The 20253-nt window shown below is 35.6% G+C and overlaps 1 protein-coding gene across 7 annotated transcripts in view; it reads left to right on the top strand.

Annotated features, from left to right (window-relative positions):
- B3GALNT1 (beta-1,3-N-acetylgalactosaminyltransferase 1 (Globoside blood group)) overlaps positions 1–19670 on the top strand; it is a 30892-nt gene extending 11222 nt beyond the window's left edge. For all 7 annotated transcript variants that reach the window (XM_081301452.1, XM_081301448.1, XM_081301453.1 and 4 more), the window contains 2 exons: positions 10899–10965; positions 16938–19670. In XM_081301452.1, the coding sequence (XP_081157578.1) occupies positions 16972–17967 (996 nt within the window). In that variant the 5' untranslated portion in view covers positions 10899–10965; positions 16938–16971 and the 3' untranslated portion in view covers positions 17968–19670. The remainder of the gene's footprint in view (positions 1–10898; positions 10966–16937) is intronic.
- Positions 19671–20253: the final 583 nt, after the last annotated feature.

The raw sequence follows: 20253 nt of genomic DNA, 5'->3' as shown, positions 1-20253 counted from the left end.
AGTTAGCTTAAATTCAGAAATTTTCTAAAGATTGTTTTAAATTTTAAACTTAAGGAAGAAAAAAGGAAGAATATAATCAACAAGTAATAATCAACAAGAAGAAAGAGAAAATTATTAGGATGTATTTTGGGGGAATTTTTTGGATGAGAAGGGATTTTTTATGCTAAAGTAAGATTTTTTGTCCTAAAGTCCAAGATAGGTAAAAAAGAGGTCAAAATTAAGGATGTAAACAAGTTATAGAGTGTCTAAGGAAGTTGTAGAAGATTTGTGGGAGATAAATTATATCAAATTTGTGTAATTAAGTAGGCTATCATTAACATTTAAAGGGAACTGCCTTAAGAATAAAAATTTTGTGTTTTATTAAAATAATTTCTTGTGTTCATTAGGTTTTCATTACTTGAGGAAACTAAGTCTTAAAAAGAATTAGGGTTTAAGTGCTTTTCTGTTTTAAAATCTTTTCAACACTCACTTCATAACTAATTAAATGACAGTGTTAGATTATTGTGATATATTTGACACCAGTATGTCTGAGACTAGAAACCTGTATGCATCTTGATATTGAGCAGGCGCAAGAGGCTAGGCTTTGCTGCTCATTATACTCCACAAATACTCTGAAAAGTATTGGCAGGAAAGTAGGTTAAAGCCAGCTTTGAAGGAAGATAGGAAGAGACTTTTTGTCTGAAATAATCATCTTAAGAGAGCTGAAAGGTGAGGAAAGCTTTTAGAAGAGAAGAGGAGACAAAGATGTAGGCAGATTTAGTTACCCAGAGAACCTGTCTATCTCACCTTCCAATGAGCCTCCTAATTGAGAGGAAGTTTACAAGTTCCTCAGTATGAGGAAGTTTAAAAGTTAAAACAATTTGGAACTTTAATTCACATCCTACAGAAAGCTATCAGGAAGTTGCTCTTAGTTTCGGAGGGACTGTTTTAATCCGAGAGCTAAATATGCTTTGTCTAAATGTTATACATGAGTTTGTAAAGTTAAAAGTATGTAGTTTTAATACATATAAGGTGACTTGTTAAGTGCTCTTTACATACATGAGATACATTTGTACATCAGGTAATAAATCTATTTGTGGGTATTGGCACTGTTTGCTGAACAGAGAAGAGTTTTAAATCTAATCTTGGAATTTGCTGGTGCTATTAACCTATGTAGACTGGTTAAAGGCAAAACTGCAATATTAAGAGTTACCCTACTGAACTATGATTTTTATGTGGGGAGGGGAGAACTTCTGTGTTGCTCTGATACTGAGTATTCCTGGCTTCTTTGTATGTTAAATGTATTCATGTTCCCCAAGTGTATATGTATTCTAAAATGCAAAGTTAGGGAAAACACCTTACCAAACTGGTGTCCTCCAATTGTGGGGACAGGCTTTTTTTTTTTTCAGGTACATGTTTTTGTGCTTTTGTTTGTATTATGACTGTTCTCTTTGAGCAAATATAGTTAGATATTCACAAACCCTTGGCATTCCAAACTGTGATACTGTGATAATTAAAAGGATTGGACATTGGTCATCTAAGGAGGACCTCAGAAATTACTACATTCTATTTTAATTTTAAAACTTTTCATTTATTCTTAAGAGTCAGAATGTCATTTAAGATTATGTAATTGGCTAAAAGTAACCTGTTACTAATAATTTATATGGGGAGAATTTGTTACACTGGGGTAGGAATTTATATGTATTTTTGGAAAGACAATAGGGAGAACCTGATTAATTTTTAAGGTTGGCAATATGCAACATGAAAACAGTTTTTCCACCAAAAAAGGGAAATTAAGTGTTTTCTTAGTCTTTCCATTGGATCCAGGTTTCAGATGTGATTATATCATGTTAACTAACCTTCACACAGATTCAATACATGAGAGCTTTGTTTTCTTTTACTCCTGAGTAGAATGATATTTAAAGGGTGGGGGAGAAGAATATTAGCTTAAAATGTAAAAATTTCAACTAACATTTGTCAAAATACCAGCCTTTCCTGGGCTAAGACTCTGCCTTTTGCACTGCTCCATGTTAGGATAACCCCCAAAGTAGGCAATGGGAAGTTCTAGTAGGGTGCAAAAGGGTTTTAAAAAGAAATAGGATTTGTAAATGATATCATGAATGATGGAGCTGATAAATTATTTATTGTTTTTTGTAGAAGGTAACCAAATATCAAAGGTATATAAGTGTTATAAAAATTGTGTTTCTTGGTTCAGAGCAGTCATACAAACTAAATGTGTTTCTGCTGTTTTTAATTTTGTTTTGTGTTTCTCTTGTAAAACTTTATAAATGTCTCCTGTTAATGTTTTATGAAGTACAACTTCTAATAGAATAACCTAACAATTTGAGATAATAAGCCATCACCTATAGGACGGACAGGATGTAACATTGACTCTTCATACTAATGGTGACCCCAATTAAGTGGAAGGGGTAACTGTAAAATACAAAAGTTAAAATTAGGACTCACTATTCCTACTTCATCTCTGGCAGAACTGGCCCTCTGGGTGTTCAACAACTGGTACTTTGAGACCAAAGCCAAGGAAAATAAAAGGGCTAAGAAAAAATAATAGTGAATATTTTGACCCTTGCCCTTCAAGGTCAACTAGGACCCAGGGAAAGGTGGAATCCCTCTAGAGACCCTGTAACTCTTGAGTTAGTTGCTAATCAAGAGGATTTTGAGGGCCCTAGAGAATGGGATATTGGGATATATTCTGCAAAGAGGAAGAGGGTCATTGGAAAGGGAACTGTCCCCAGTGCTTCAAGGGAAACCACATGTGTTCAGCAACACCCTAACCCCTCCTGGCAGATGGTATAGCTGGTAGAAAAAAAAAGACTAAAGGTGCCAAAAGGATCCTCACAAGTTCCTAAAAGTAACCCATGAGGAATATCTCCAGAACTTAACAGGAAAAAAGAAAGAGATTAATTTTAGGCCTAAATAGGGGTCATCTGCTTGGACTCAAACACTCATGAGGGAAATATAACCAAACACAAATGTACTAATATGAGGGTGGTAGAAAAGTAAAAGAACAATCATTCATGGACAATTAAAAGGGAAAGACAGTGGCTCTTTTAAATGTAACTTGGGGTTCTTATGCAAGATTGCCTGACACTGAAGTCTTTCCATCACGCACATCCACATAAAAGATGGACCTCATAGCTCAGACAGGGGCCCTCTGTTTAGATAAAAACAAGGAAATGATTATTTTTTTTTTCTTATCCCGAATATATTTTTTTAGTAGTCCATACTCATAGAGGTATTTAGAAGGAGAATCCCCTACATGGTTTATTTAGTTAGTTAGTTAGTTGGATGTATTCTGACTTTGTCTCCCTTTTATAATTTACAATGATACTTCTACTTTTAGGCTTAAGCATCTGACCCTTATTGCTTATATGCTTCAGGCCAAGAAACCTGCAAAGGCAGATTGGCTGACACTCCAATGCCCTCAGACTGAGGAATGGACAAAAGACAAGGTGGCAAAATTGTAACAGGGATTTCGACTCCTCACTTTTGCCTGCAAAAATCTGATAGTTGGATAAAAGCAAGATTAAAGATGTGGCATCACTGCCTCTATTTGCATCTGTCTCCTTTGCCCTGAATTACCTTGGAGTCAGCAATAGGTCTGATGGATACACATCTTGTGATGAGTCAAAGAAAGTTTCTTAGTCCCTCTTGACCAATCCTGAGATAATGATGGACCAGATCACACTTGAAGATCACCTGCCTTGGCAGCTGTGCAGTGCCTGCAACTATGCAAAGCCCCAAACTTTACTCTCATTTCCCTGTCTATAAAACCTCAAAGTCATTAGACAGGGCTAAGGACATATGGGTCCTCTTTTTTGGTGCATCTATACTGATTAAAGTTCCTATCATGCTTTTCACCCTTTCCTTTTCTGTTAGGTTTTTGGTGCTATGGCCAGACCTGTTTTGTTGAATCCCCAGTGAGGCTCTGGCCTTGGACTCTGGTAACATATGTAACTGCTTCTAAAAAAGCCCATCATTTCTCATATGGGTTTTAAAATTATTTTATAAATACCATTGACATACATACAAACACAGTTTGTATAAAATTATTTATCTTCTAGTTTTTTCTCACCATTTTGAGATCTATTCAAATTGAAATACTATGTACAATTCCTGTGTGTGTGTGTGTGTGTGTATTTCCAGCTATCATAAAGGATTCCATTAGAAGGCATAGCAGATTTTATTTGTCTGTTCTTACTGATACACATTTTAACCTTGAGTTTTTGGCTTTTGTGGCCTAACGATAAGCATACATGTCTCCAAGGTGCACATGTGTGAGCATTTTATAGGATACATATCAAGAAAAGGAATGCCTGCTTTTCATTTTTACTAGATGCCACCAAGAAATTGTAGCAGTTTGTGTTTTGCCCTGGTGTATGATAGGTAGCATTTACCCCATAGGTATAGGTAGCATTTACCTGATTAATTTAAGCTTTTTGATATTTTTCAGTCTGATGGGTTAAAATTTCAATATCTCTACCTGATTTTAATTTGCCTTTCTTTATTAATTTGCCTTTATTACTGGTGAGATTGAGTCTCATTTCATGTTTGTTGACCATTCTGATTTCCTCTTCTGCAAACTGCTTACAGTTCATTCATTTTCTTTTTAACTTGTAAGTTTTCTACAAACTTTATAGAAACTTATATATAAAACAATCTTCACAGGTTTTTACAGATAGGTACCATATTAAAAAATATAGTAAAAAGATTCTGGAAATACCAATCCTTTGTTTGCTTTATTGTAAATATCCTAAGTCTGTGGCTCATAGTTTAACTGTGTTTATGGTGTCTTACTCTATAATAGTAGTGATGTAGTTTAACATGGTACTGCGTATTTTCCCTCTGTTTTATAAGGTAGGCTTTTTGTAACTTATCTATGAAGGTTCTCCTTACAGAGGTCACAAATATATTCTGGTATACTTTGTAGTAATAGTTTAATTCTTCACATTTAGCCTTATACAGAGTACTGAGTCCAATCCCAGTGGTTTGTGATGTCATTTGTCAAATCCCCATGTATGTGTGGATCTGCTTCTGGTCTTGCTATTTGATCATTTAACCTACATTTAATCTTGGTTTTATTTACTGTAGCTCTAATATGATTTTATAATCCCCATCCAACTCTGGCCTCATTCTTTGTTTTCAAAATTGTCTTGATTATTCTTGGATAATTATGGTCCTGGAATTTTAGGCTCTTTTTATCAATTTTTTTTTAAATCCTATGATTTTATTGATTAATTTGGGAAGTAGGTTTTTTAGTTTGGAGTTTTCTTATCCCCAAATATTTTATCTCTCTTCATTTATTCCTTATTTTCTTTTTTTTTTTCATTCTGTAGAAAAATTCCTTAGTTTTTAGTTTTCTACCTCAAGTCTTGCACGTTTTTGTTAACTTAATCTGACATTTTAGTTTTTGTTGCCTTTGTATTTTTTCTGTTAAATTTTATTTTTTCATGTTTGTCATTTAATCTTGAGATCTCATAGCTGACCTATTTGTAAACCTACTCATCTTTATATATTATCTTTTCCTCCCTTGAGTTTTTGTGTAAATGATTATGTTATATGAAAGTAATGAGGTTTTCCTCCTTTTAAACAGTTTTTTTGTTGTCTCATTTTCTTGTTATAATGGATAATGAGGGTCTCTGAGTAACACTGAAGGGTGGGGGCATCCTTGTCTTTTTCCTAGCCACAATGGTTATGTCTTTGAAGTCTGATTGTTGTGATTACTGTGGTTTCTTTAACAGATAAGGAACTTCCTTTTTAATCCTAATGTTTGCTTGTTATGTGATAATCATCTTTATTGTTTTTATTTCATTATTTTCTACTTTATTATTCATCCTATTTTCTTTGAAAGAACATCATAATTATTAACTTCTTGAGCTAAATATTTAGCTCACTTATTTTCAATTTGTCTTTTTCTGGTAATTAAAGAATCCAGACTTAGAAGTCTGCCTACTGTATGATTGATTGTATACTGGATACTATGTGATTCCATCGATGTGACATTGTAGCGGCAGAAAAGCAAAACAAAACAGATTAGTGGTTGCCTGGGGATGGGAGGAAGACTTTCTTACAAGGCAACACAAAGTAGAATTTTGAGATGAAACTTTTTCTGTCTTGTTGTGCTGGTGGTTATGTGACTAAAAACTTACAAAACAGCAGGATAAAAAGGGTATACTTAAAAAAAGGGTATTCCTAAAAAAAGGTGGGGGTAAATTTTACTGTATGTAAAATTATATACCAATAAATGTGAAATGAATATAAAAATAAAAGGTAATTCTATTTTTTTAAGAACTGCTTATCTTTAGAAGGTCATTAAATTTCTATAAGGACTGATTAAGTTATGCTGGTGTATTTATACGTAGCAAATAGTTTCAGAGTCAAAATAATATAAAAAGGTGTTACATTAAAGGGTCTTGCCCTCGTCCCTTTCCTAATCCACCCATTCCTCCCTCCCCACCTTGTGTGTCTTTCTATCATTTTTCTCATGCACACATAAATATTTTTTATTTTCTCTTCCTTTCTGACATAAAAATTAACATATTATAAACATTGTTCCATATCTCACTTCCCTTAATATATTTTAGAAATCTTCCCATGTCAGTCTTTATTCTTGTCTTTTTCTTTAAAACAGCTATACAGTTGTAAGGATGTACAAGGCATAGTTGGTGTAAGATATGACAAATCTCTGGGGTTTTCCTAATTATTTGCTATAGCAGTATCACAGTGAGTAATCTTACATACACACATCATTTTGGACATATGCAGTTGCGTCTGAAATAAATTTCTGAGTCAAAATTACTAATGAAAGGGGTGAATGTGTTGTAATTTGAGTACGTACTTCCATTGTCCTCCATTGGAGGTTTGCATTTTGTATGCCAACAGAAATGTGAGAGGAAATTTTTGTCTTTCTTAATTCTTTTTATTATTATTACTGAATTATTTTAAAGTACACAGAGGTTCTTGACATCCTACTCCTAAATTCATCAGTGTTTGACTCTTAAAAACAATTTTAAGTTTACTATTTTTAACAGTTTCATTGATGTATAGTTGACATGACCATAAAATTATTTTAAGTGAGCAGGTCAGTAATGTTTACTGAATTTAAACATTCTCAGTCATTGCCACAACACAATTTTAAAATGTCATTATCCCCTATGCCCATTTGCAATCAACCCCAGTTCCATACCAGGCAATTATTGACCTAGTTTTTATAGATTTTCTCTTCTTGGCCAGGCACTGTAGTGCACACCTGTAATCCCAACAGCTCAGGAGGTTAAGGCAGGAGGATTACAAGTTTAAAGTTAGCCCTAACAACTTAGTGAGACCCTGTCTCAAAATGAAAAATAAAAAGTCTGGGGATGTATGTCAATGGTAGATGCCCTAGGGATCAATCCCTAGTATCCCCTCCCCATAATTTTTCCCTTTCTGAATATTTAAAGTGAGTCATACATTATAGCGTAAGGGTTTTTAGACACATGCATTTAAGAATTCTACAACTAATATTTGTTGTGGCATGTATTAGAACTTTGTTTCTTCTTCAGGTGAGTAATATCCAATTGTGTGGCCATGCCACATTGTCTTTATTCAAGAATTTTTTTATAGCCAGTTGACATTATTTCACTTAACAAAATAATTCTTCTTGTATCACCTAATGTCTAGGTTGTCTTTAATTTCTGCAGGATCCAGGCCAAGGCCATACATTGCAACTGTGTCTGTCCCTGGATCTCTTTTAATCTGGAACTGTTACTTTTTTCATGGCACTACTAGCTGAAGAAACTAGCTCATTTTCTCCTAAAACCCTACCTCCTAGATTCCCTTGATTGTTTTCTCGTGGTATTTCTTTGCTTATGTATTTCTTATATATTTCTTTATGTAGTTCTTTTCTTTTGTATTTCTTGTAAAACTTGATTAGATTTCAATCAAATATTTTCAACTAGGATACATGACAAGTAATATTGTTCACATTTTATCTCAGTAGGAGACAGATAATATGTATTTTTCCACCATTGATAATGTTAAGATTGATCATCGAGTTAGAGTTATGACACCCTCATCCTACAATGTAAAGTTTATATCTTTTCGTTCCTTGCATCAAAAAAAATGTAATATTTGTGCTATTCCTTTGGTACTACACAGATGTTTATTTCTTCATCAGTCCTGAATTTGATGATCAAAACACTGATTAATAATCAGCACTGAATCTGTAATTTCATGAGATGTTGCAAAATGAGACAGTTTTGTTCTGTCATTCCATCTTCTATAAAAGTTTTTCCTTTTTCAACCAAACCTGTTTGCTTCCCTTAAAATACAAGTAATGATGATGATGTGATGATGATTTTTGCAGTACTAGGAATTGAATCCCAGGGGTGCACTACCACTGAGCTATGTCCCCAGCTCTGTTAATTTTTATTTTGAGATAGGGTCTCACTAAGTTGCTGTTGACCTTGAACTTGCAATCCTCCTGCTTTAGCCCTCCTAAACAGCTAGGATTACAGGTGTGCACCCCTGTTCCCATTATATCATTCTTTCTAAATTTTTTTTAGTTATATATGATAATAGAACATACTACAATATAGTTATAAAATCACAGAATATAATTTGTTCTAATTCAGTCTCGAGTACTTCCTTCCTCTCCCATCCTCCTGTTCTGTTCCCTCGGTTCTACTAATCTTTCTGCTGTATACTTACAGATTTTTTAAAAATTAGTGTCTTGTGAATGTGCATGATGGTATGATTCACTGTCATAAATTCGTACACATACATAGGAAAGTTAGGTCAGATTTATCCCACTGACTTTTCCTATTCCTTCCCTCATTCCTTCCTTTCATTTTCCTTTGTCTATTCGTCTGTAGATCATTCTTTAAAACCAGGAAAAAAAATACTTGTCTCCCCACCTCATCAATAATTTTCAAGTTAAAGATTGGTGTAATATCTGCTTCATTGAGATATACTGCATTGTCACCATTCATTTGCAGAAAATCTGAAATAATTTACAGTGTAATAGTCTCTTTAAATTTGTGGGCTAAACCAAAATTATGTGTGTGATTATTTTAAGTTTCTAACCAAAACTTTTTTTCTACAGTGCTAAGGATTGAATCCAGGGCCTCATGCATGCTAGGCAAGTGATTTATCACTGAGCTACATCCCAGGCCCTAAACAAATTTTTAAAATGTTTTTTCATACATTTTTGTTGTTGATTTGTAATTATATTGTGATTACAGAATGTAGCCTATATTCAGTTGTGTTTTTAGAACTATTGAGTGGTCTGTGTAATCTGATACCAGTTTTTTGATAAATGTTTTATACAGTCTTTGAAAAAAATAATAGTAGTCTCTCAGTATCTGTGAGGGATTGGTTCGAGGGCTCCTGTGGACACCAAAGTCCTCTGATGCTCAAGGCCCATATATGAAATAGTATGGTATTTATATGTAACTTATACATATCCTTCTGTATACTTTAAATAATTTGTAAATTGTATTACCTCATACAGCATATATAGTTGTTAGACTCTGTTTAGGGAATAATGGCAAAGAGAATAAGCCTATGCATGTTTGGCACAGACATTTTTCCTAATATTTACTATCTGCAGTTGGTTGTATACATGTGGCACCCATGGGTATGGATGGCCTACTGTATTTCTTTTCTTTTTATTAAAAGAAAGATGCTAAATAATTCTATTAGATCAAGATTATTAATAATATTATTTGAAACACATTCTTAATTTTCGTTTGCTTAATATATCAGTTACTTAGGGTCTTAAACCTTTTTCCAAGAGACTGGACAACACTTAAAAGAAAATATGTATTTAGCTCATGGTTTTGGAAGTCCAAGAACGTGATGCCAGCATCTGCTTGGCTTCTAAGGAGGGCCATATTTTGATCTATTGTGTGGCAGGAAAGTGGAAGTGGAAATGGACATGTACAGAAGGAGTAGATGTGTAAGAGGGACTGAGGAGTAACAGTTCACTCTTCCCACTGTCAGGGGAGCTGTGTTAATATCTTCATGAGAGTGCAGCCCCTGACCTAATTACTTCTCCCTGCCCCCTCATCCACCCCATGCTGGGGATTGAGCCCAGGGTACTCTACCACAGAGCTATGTCCCCAGCCCATTTTATTCTTATTTTAAGGCAGGGTCTTGCTAAATTGCCCATACTGGCCTCAAACATGGTAATCCTCCTGCCTTGGCCTCCCAAGTCGCTGGGATTATTGGTGTAAACCACCATACCCAGCCTAATGAACTCTAAAATATAGTTATGTTGGTAATCAGCCCCATTCTTTTTTTTTTTTTTTTTTTCCAAACCCTTTGGTGGTTAGAGTGATAGAACCTGGGCCAGCCTGGCCTCAAATTTTATTTTCCTTTTTTTTTTTTTCCATTTATACACAAACTTTTCAGGTTTTGCTTGATATATTTTGGTGCTATTTTTATGGTTACATAGCTTCTTTTTTTAAAGTATTTATTTTTTAATTGTAGGTGGACACAATAGCTTTATTTCATTTTTATGTGGTGCTGAGGTTTGAACCCAGTGCCTCATGTGTGCTAGGTGAGCACTCTGCCACCAAGCCACAACCCCATGGTTACATAGCTTCTTGATTGGTAAATTATCTTTTTGGATAGTTCCTTCTATTAGGAACATAATTCCCTTTGTTGCCATTCAATTAGAATATGTGATGTTAAATCATGTACAACCACAAAAATGGGAAGTTATTATCCATGTATATACGATACATCAAGATACATTCTGCTGTCATGTATAACTAAAAAAAAAACAAATAAAAATTTTAAAAAATACATATGTGATGTTAAAACTTAACTATAGCAGCCTTCTCTTGGTTGGCATTTTCAGCTGATAATATTCTTTTCTTTTTCCTAATATTTAAACATTTTGTGTTATTTTGTTTTAGGTGTGTGTCTTATAAGCAGTTTATAGCAGAATTTTAAGCCAGTCTGTGAAGACCTCCTTTTTAGTAGGTGAGTTATTTACCTTAGTTAACAATATATTTAAATTTACTTCTGTCATCTTTTGTATTCCATTGGCCGTGCATTTTCTCCGGTTTTTTTTCCTTTTTTTCCTATCTTCCATTAAATAGATAACTTGCTTTGTTTCTTTTCTCAGTTTAGAAGGCATATATTCCGAATTCATTCCTTCAATGGTCAATCTGAAGGTTAATATGCATTCTTTTTTTTTCTCCCTATGATACTGGAGATTGAACCCATAATTCTCTACCACTGAGCTATACCCACAGCTCATTTTATTTTGAAACTGGGTCCTGCTGAGTTCCTGAGATTAGCCTCAAACTTTTAATCCTCCTGCCTCAGCCTCCTGAGTTGCTGGGAATTATAGGTGTGTACCACCAGGCCCAGCTTAATACACGTTCTTAAGTGAATTTTTTAAGCAAAATGTTAAGGCTTATCAGTATCTCCTTATTCCTCCTGGGTCGGCCAGTGTGTTAGTATATTTTAGTTTTCCTCTGAAACATCTTTTTTTGCAGACACAATATCGTTTTTGACTTTGACTTCATTTTTTTTTAACCATGTGGAAATAAATTTGGTTTTGTTCTCTTGTTCTCTTCCTTGTTGTCTATAGTTATTAATTTTCAGTATCTTTTAATAATTTATTGTTCTGACATTCCATTCTTTCCCAAAGTTCAGTTTTTCTTCATATTAAAGGACTTAATTAGGGCTAGAACTATGGCTCAGTGGTAGAGCACTTGCCTAGCATGTGTGAGGCACTGGGTTCAAGCCTCAGCCCCACATAAAGATAAACAAATAAAGGTACTGTCCATCTACAACTAAAAAATTAAGATATTTTTTTTCAAAAAGGACTTATTTGAGCAAGAAAATGAGGGCTTTATAAGTCCTAGTCTGTTTTAAGATGTCTTTATTTCATTTTCTTTTCATATGAATTCTCTAAAATTCATCTACAAAATAATTATTAATAAAACCATCTCACCTACCATACAGGATTATTTCCGGGGGGAATAACTTTATTTTAACACTTTATAAACTGTTTAACCTATTCATGTATGTGTGTATAAGAGAGACATTATGAGATTATAGTGTTTTAAATGGGTTTTTAAAATTATTCTTGTGTTGAAATAATATGTACTGAAATAATGGGGAATAGTAACTAATAAAAATGTCATGAATTATACATGATCACAGATTTAGGGGAAAACCAGGACAAGATAAAAGTCAGGATCCTAACTTCTAGCTTAAGTTCATTACCATTCAGTGGAACTTTGAGTCATGTAGGCATTAAATCCAGGTTTGGGGCTTTGTTTTTATTTAGGCATGATTCAGCAATACTAATTCTCAGTATATCCAAAGGCAAAGAGATACCTGCCTATTTATTATAACACTGTTTACATTAGCCAAGAAACTAACCAAGAAGTCCATCAGTGGATGAATAGATAAAAATAATGTGGTACATGTACACAGTGAAATATTATTCAGCCATAAAAAGGATGAAACCCTGTCATTTGAGGCAACATGAATGGAACTGGCGGGCATTAAGTTAGGTGAAAGAAGCCAAGCTTAGAAAGACAAATACTGCATGTTCTTACTCATGAGTGGAAGCTAAAAAAGTTGGTCACACACAAGTAGAGAGTAGAAGAGAGGTGACTAGAAAAAGGGAAGAGTAGAAGGGAGGAAGATAGAAAGAAGGTGAATAATAGGTACCAAAGTATAATTAGAAAGGGGAATAGCTCTAATGTCTTATAGCATAGTGGGGTAAGTATAGTTTATAACAATTAATCATACATTTCAAAATAAATGAAGAGAAGAATTTGAAGGTTCCTAGCCTATAGAAATGCTAATATTTGAGGAGGTAGAAAATGCCTTTAACCCTGATCTGATCATTACACATTTTCTCCATGTATTGAATTACAACACTGTACACCATAAATAAAAACAAATATATCCATAAAAAATGAAAATTTTTAAGGTTATAATAAATGTTTTTAAATTTCCCTCTAGACAGAACATGATGAGAATGTCCACAAGAATTTCTTTCCCCCCATGCATGCTATTTAGTATTTTTTTTTTAAATGCGCTAGTTTGGAATTTTTTGTGAGCATATTTCTTCTTGTATTTGAACATTGTGTTAGCTTTCCATCACTGACAGAATACCTGGGATAATTAACTTTTAAGAAGGAAAGGTTTGCCAGCAATGTGGCACCTGCCTGTAATTCCACACCTTTGGAGGCTGAGGCAAGAGAAGCGCAAGTTCAAAGCCAGCCTCAGCAACTTAGCGAGGTCGTGATTCAAAAAAAAAAAAAAAAAAAAAGAGTGCTGGCTCAGTGGTTAAGTATTCCTAGGTTCAATCTCTGTTACCAAAATAAGAGGGGTAGTATTTTGGCTCACAGTTACAGAGGTTTCAGTCCATGGTCGTCTGACTGTTGGTTTTGAGCTGGTAGTGAGGCAGCACATACATCATGGCAGGAACAGCGACAGAGGAAGCCTGTTTACCTCAGGGCAACCAGGAAGCAAGCAGAGACGGGAGGGGCAGGGGTTGCAGAATCTCCTTCCAGGCCAGGCCCCCTGACTTTTTTCCACTAGGCCCCACCTACTAAAGTTTGGGGACCAAGCTTTTAACACATGACGCTTTGGGACACATTCAATATACAAACTATCACAAACATCTTTTCTTACTTTAGTAACCATTTGCATTCTTCTTTTGAGAATTGCCACTTTGGCCATTTCTTTTCGTGTTTATCTTTGTATTAATCTTTGAGAATTCCATATTTTCTTTTGGTGTTTATTTTTCTCCCATCTTTGACTCTTTAGTGCCTGTGGAGTATGTTTTCGGTATAAGGAGTGATATATGTCAGCGCCTCCCCATGTCTCATATCCTCCTCTGGTTTTAAACTTGACCAGCAGGGAAAAAAAAAAAAAAAAAAAGATATAAGCACACTCAATTGTGCCTTGCTGCTTGTCGGTGTATTAACATGTCTTGAGTTTTGAGTTTTCATGAACGGAGAGATACTGAAGGGGCAGGAGTGGGCTGCAAAGGGGTAATTGGCATATGCACATCAGCGCTGCTTTCTGTGAATTTGATTATGGAACAGAGAAAGAGTAGACACAAATAGAGTGTCTCACTGTAGTTGCCAATTGTACTTCTTTTAGTGACCTTGGTTCTTTATCAAAGAAGTGAGACAGTGTGACAGAAGATACCAGGGGATGAGAGAATGTAGATACAGGTGTTTTCTTTTTGCCTCAGTACTAGGGGAAAAACCCAGGGCCTTGTGCAATGCAGCCTACCTCTGAGCAAATCCCCAACCCCTAGATACGTATTTAAGTCTTGAGTCTGTACTCATGTCCTTTTGGCATGATGATACCATCAACTGTGAATTCTGTGAACAAGTAGTAATATAGATTTTTCAAGATTATTTCTTTAGAATCCCTTTTGACAATAAAAATCAATTTAGAGAACACAGATAGGATGGCATAGGTGCCAACCGGGGAACAGCAGCTGAGCGCGGGTCTTTGTTGATGGACACCTAACACAGCCCAGAGGCCTTGCATGTATTATCATTCCTTTGTACTGTACTGATGGCTCCAGCTGGGGGACAAGAAACCCAAGGCTCTGAAAGGATCATAACAAACCTCACTGCCCTGGTTGGTAAAGGACAGAGCTGGAGTGTGGACTCTGGTCTTTCTGCCTTCAGAGCCACCTGTGTTGTCGGTGACTGAAAGTCTGATCTTTTCCCACTTTGGGGTTGGGTAACTTCTCTTTTTCTGCTTGTTTATTTTCTTCGTGAGCCCATACACAGTGAATATCATAACCATTGTCACCTTTTTACTTTCAGAAACTATGGGTTATAGAATGTATAAAAATAACTTTTTGTAATAAGACTTGCTGTTTTTAGTTCTTCCCATTATTGAAGAGTAACAGGGCCTCCATTGCCCATGTGCAACTATAAAATGGTGTGCCTTAGAACACGTTCCTCTTGTTTATATGAAATTTGTTGTTGTATGCTGATCTGTTAGATTGAGACATAAGACTGGCATTTTACAACTATTGTAATAAATGTGTAAGTTGTCAGTGGCTGAAATGTAAAGGTTGCCCCTAAGGGTCATGCAGTGAGTAGACAAGTGAGGAAAAAAACATGTAAACATAGTGTTAATTACGTCTAAGATTTTCATTCTAAAACTATCCTTTTCCTGTTTCTTTCATGTACTGTTTAGGGCTATTAAGGGATTAGAGGACGATGGGAGTTGGATGGACAGACCTACAATGGTATTCTTATTCAAATGCAAACAGTATGCCAGTGTCCACTGCACTCTTTTCTGTGGGCCTTCCTCTATCTTCTGCTTTGACTCTTGAGAAAAATTGTTTTTGCCAAGAAAGACAGTAGAATGTAAGTGAGAAGACAAGACACATATATATACATGCGACCAAACTGGGGACAGTTTACTGAACCATTCCATTACATTGTGTGACTTCAGATGTAGAAAGCAATAAAAATAGAAAAGATTATTGGGTCCAGAAGTAATCAGGGCAAGTGAGTGTGGCCTCATGGAGAAGGCAAGGCGTGTTAAGATCTGGTCATACTCATATGTATGAAGAGGCAGAAAAGCTGTGTGTTCAGACACCCTAAGGTCATTCCAAGGTAGAACCTTTGACATTAATGTTCATCCTCTGCAGCAAATTCTGAATTCCCAGGAACCATTGCCTAGATAATTGTTGGTGAAGGGACAGCTATGAGAAGCCTCCTCAGCCTTTTCCTTCTCATGTTATCAATCTGCCCCTTTCACTGAAATTCCTTAGCATTTGATGGAAGCAGTCTGTACTGTACTCTCCTGCCATGTTGAACTGTTGCCTTGGGATTTTCTTTTCTTCCTCTCTTCCTTTGGTCTCATTAGTGTTTGGTGCAATCTGTTGACATAGACCATGTCCAGTGAACATTTAGGCACTCTTGACCTTGGGCCGTCCATAGGCGCACAAAAGCCCTGTGGGGTCTGGAGCAGAGCGAAAGCCAGTCTGAAGGTGCTGAATCACATAGCTCTGTTTCCTTGTCTCAACTGGACTTTTGGTAAAAGCAAGTGTTCTTAGAAGTGTTCCCTTGCATGATTCTGATCTCTTGTGTGATTCCTAAATAGACTAGAATGGGAAACGTGAAGACTCAATACTAAAGACAGACTTTTTCCCCTGGGTGTTTCATTGGGGATTTTCAGTGGTTTCTAATTATGAGCAGCAGTGACACCCAGACCATTTCCCAACATACAAAAGGCACAGGAAATTGAGACACAACCAAGGAGGGAGAGTGGCAGTATAAAGATAGACTTTTAATTACACACTTGCTTCTAGACTTGAGCATTGAGTAAAAGAGGGATGGGGTGTTATTTGGGGCAAGTAAAAGCTGTTTCATAGTCTGAATTTAAAAAAAAAAATCAAGAGAAAGTTATTGTATTTGTGTCACCTTCCAGGTGAAGTCTCCACCTTTATCTGATCCCCCACATCAGTGGCCACCATTAATAATTATTGCCAAAAGAACAAATTAAATAAATAAAATAATTTTTGCCATAGGGTTTTCCTTACTCCAGATTTGGTAGAATCAGATCATACAGCTGAGAAAGACCCTTGGTTTATTTGGACATGTTGCTAGTAATCATCCTTGCGTTAAATCCTTTACTGCATTTTCTTTTCCATGGCAGCAAAAAAAGAAGAAACACAATTTCATTTGTTTTTATTGTAGATTAATTTTTAAACTTACCATTACTCATCTCTTTCTGTCCTTCCAGGCATCTAAGAAAAAAATCATATTTCATAAAAGTACACTTTTGATTGTTGGTATCGTTTGCTTATAGTTAAATGAAGTTAAGTAGATTCATTCAAGTCAGGATTTGGGGTTTTGCTTTGCATCCTTTGTTCTCAAATACCAATTGAAAATATGTTTTGAATGGTGGAGTGCTAACCCAACTTTTTATAAATCTTCTAGAACCTGTGCCTTACGTCCTTCCCAGCTGCTGTGGATGGCCCTGACTCTCTTAACTGCCCTTCCCAGTAGGATGTCACTGAGATCCCTCAAATGGAGCCTTCTGCTGCTCTCTCTCCTGAGTTTCCTCGTGATGTGGTACCTCAGCCTTCCCCACTATAACGTGATAGAGCGTGTGAACTGGATGTACTTCTATGAGTATGAGCCAATTTATAGACAAGACTTTCGCTTTACACTTCGAGAGCATTCAAACTGCTCTCATCAAAACCCATTTCTGGTCATCCTAGTGACCTCGCACCCCTCAGATGTGAAAGCCAGGCAGGCCATTAGGGTTACTTGGGGTGAAAAGAAGTCTTGGTGGGGATATGAGGTTCTTACATTTTTCTTACTAGGCCAGCAAGCTGAAAGGGAAGACAAAATGTTAGCGTTGTCCTTAGAAGATGAGCACCTTCTTTATGGTGACATAATACGACAAGATTTTTTAGACACATATAACAACCTGACCTTGAAAACCATTATGGCGTTCAGGTGGGTAACTGAGTTTTGCCCCAATGCCAAGTACATCATGAAGACAGACACTGACGTTTTCATCAATACTGGTAATTTAGTGAAGTATCTTTTAAATTTAAACCACTCAGAGAAGTTTTTCACAGGTTATCCTCTCATTGATAATTACTCCTACAGAGGATTTTACCAGAAAAACCATATTTCATACCAGGAGTATCCTTTCAAGGTGTTCCCTCCCTACTGCAGTGGGCTGGGTTATATAATGTCCAGAGATTTGGTGCCAAGGATCTATGAAATGATGGGTCATGTAAAACCCATCAAGTTCGAAGATGTTTATGTCGGGATCTGTTTGAATTTGTTAAAAGTGGACATTCATATTCCAGAAGACACAAACCTTTTCTTTTTATATAGAATCCATTTGGATGTCTGTCAACTCAGACGTGTGATCGCAGCCCATGGCTTTTCTTCCAAGGAAATCATCACATTTTGGCAGGTTATGCTAAGGAACACCACATGCCATTATTAACTTTACACTCTACCAAAAATCTAGAGAAGGGCAGGATGCTTTGTGGAAAAGTCTTAAAGTTGGTGCTGTGGAGAACTCATGGAAAAGTCAGTGTGCTGGCTCACACTGAACTGAGATCATGGAGAACCCGTAGATTGGAGGGCCACACATTACTAGTGATTTATTTTGACAAAATTCAAGTCAAGTCCCTTAAAAGTGGTATTCAGAGGAATTAAATGTCTTATAAAGGAATCAGGTTTTTGCCTGAAAGTTAATTGGGTCAAACATTGAACATGTCATTCTATAGACTAGAATTTCTTAAAAAGGTTTCCTTAATTATAAGCTCATTAGTCCGTAACAGCAAAGCAGTGTGGAGTTCTATTTATTGAACAGTTTAGTCACTTAAGGGTTTAATGTGTATCTTACATGGGTTACCAGTTTTTAAAAACTATATAGTTCTGTGTAAAAAAAAAAACTTCACTGACATTATACTGAACAAAATTAATTATATCTGTTTTTGGTCATTCAGAAGGCACTTAAAGATGTTGCGGTATTTTGGAGTTACCAGTTATTATTTAATGTTACTTCAAACTTTCTGGGTGTTTAAATGTTATTATGGTGGTTTCAATACTGTATAATAGAATAGTGAATCAATTTTTATATTTGAGCTTTGTTCCAGTTACTTCATTGATCGGTTTATTATTGATAGCCCCATTAATGTGAAAGTCATAGGTCATTTATTGAGTATCAGTACTCTGTTGGACTTCATTTTATATTTTACTGTGGCAATGTAAAGAATAATTAAAGCAAGAAAATCTGAGTTATTGTCTTGTTTTTGAAGCTATAGTTCTCAGTGTTCTTAGATATCACTTTATCTGTTTCATTTTTCCCCTGGAACTTGGGAATTATATAGAATGCCAGGCAGTGTATTTCCTTTTAGAAAGGACTCTGAAGGCACAAAAGAAGGGAGAGGACAGAATGTTATCAGTATTTGGGTTAGAAAAACAAGACTGAAGATCCAAGTTGCAATGTTAATCTTACCCTGTGTGTTTTCTCATTAACAATCAACTTGTGAATAAAGAGGAAAAAAAGAAACAAGTTGTCGCTGTTACTGTTTGTAATCAAAAAGGGCCTTATACGTAGTCTGAAGTCAAGTCTGATTTATATCCCATGTGCTTTCATAGAAGCACTGATGTATCCTTTGTTGGAAATGCTACTAGTAGGTTAAAAAGGAGTATTGCCCCATATTCCTGGGATTATACAATTTTCTGTTAGAATTGATTTGAGATAAGTAATCCTTTCTTCTTAATTATAAGAGAGCAAAATATCAAATCCTTTGACAGGAAATAAAAGCTTGAAAGTATGTAGTCAGCTCTTGTAATACTCAGATATTTACAGTTCACCTATATGAAAAATCTAACCTAAATTAAAGCTGCCATAATCTGTGGTTCTCTATAACAAGGCTATTTCTTTTTTCCTGGGATCGGACCTAATACAGTTATGATAAAATCAATTAAATGAAATGCTCCATGGAATCAGTTTATGCCCTTGCTAATCCCCATCTGTATAGAAGTCACTTTAAAGACTGATGATTACATTTGATCAGTGTTGCAGATTATATTGAAGCTTGAGAATCTAACTCGGGAATTTTAGAGAGAACTTTTAAAATAAAAAATAATTTCCTTTCATTCTAAGAAAAGACCTGGGTAGGGAGGACCCAGAGTTTAAAGCATTGTTCCTTCTGAACTAAAGATTCCTAGGAGATCTCTAAAACAATTATGAAAAACAGTTGGGTCATTGTATTTTTCATTTTTTTTTAAGAGAGAGTTTTTTAAAATATTTATTTATTTATTTATTTAGTTTAGTTTTCGGCAGACACAACATCTTTGTTTTTTGTTTTTGTTTTTGTTTTTTTGTATGTGGTGCTAAGGATCGAACCCCAGCCGCACGCTTGCCAGGCAAGCACACTACCACTTGAGCTACATCCCCAGTCCTGTATTTTTCATTTTTACCTGTATGTTTCTTAACCTTTCAGGTAGTAAATATTAGCCCTGTGGTGGCTAACCAAATCAGCAGCCTTTTTAATTTTAACTCATATAACTAAGTTTAATACTGGAATCTACCCTTACACTGTGCTTCCATCCCAGCTACCACAACCTGGTCATCCCATGGTCTTACCACATACTCTGCTTCACTTGCTGTGAGCACTAAGTCTGTGACCCCCAGCACATTAGTTAGCTTTTGTTAGATTATGCTGCAGGTAGGCTGGGGATATAGCTCAGTTGGTAGAGTGCTTGCCTCGCATTC

The sequence above is a fragment of the Spermophilus citellus genome (assembly GCF_964194105.1).
Source record: "Spermophilus citellus genome assembly, chromosome: 7".
NCBI classification, from domain to species: Eukaryota; Metazoa; Chordata; class Mammalia; order Rodentia; family Sciuridae; genus Spermophilus; species Spermophilus citellus.
This window is presented reverse-complemented; position numbering and strand designations above follow the sequence as displayed.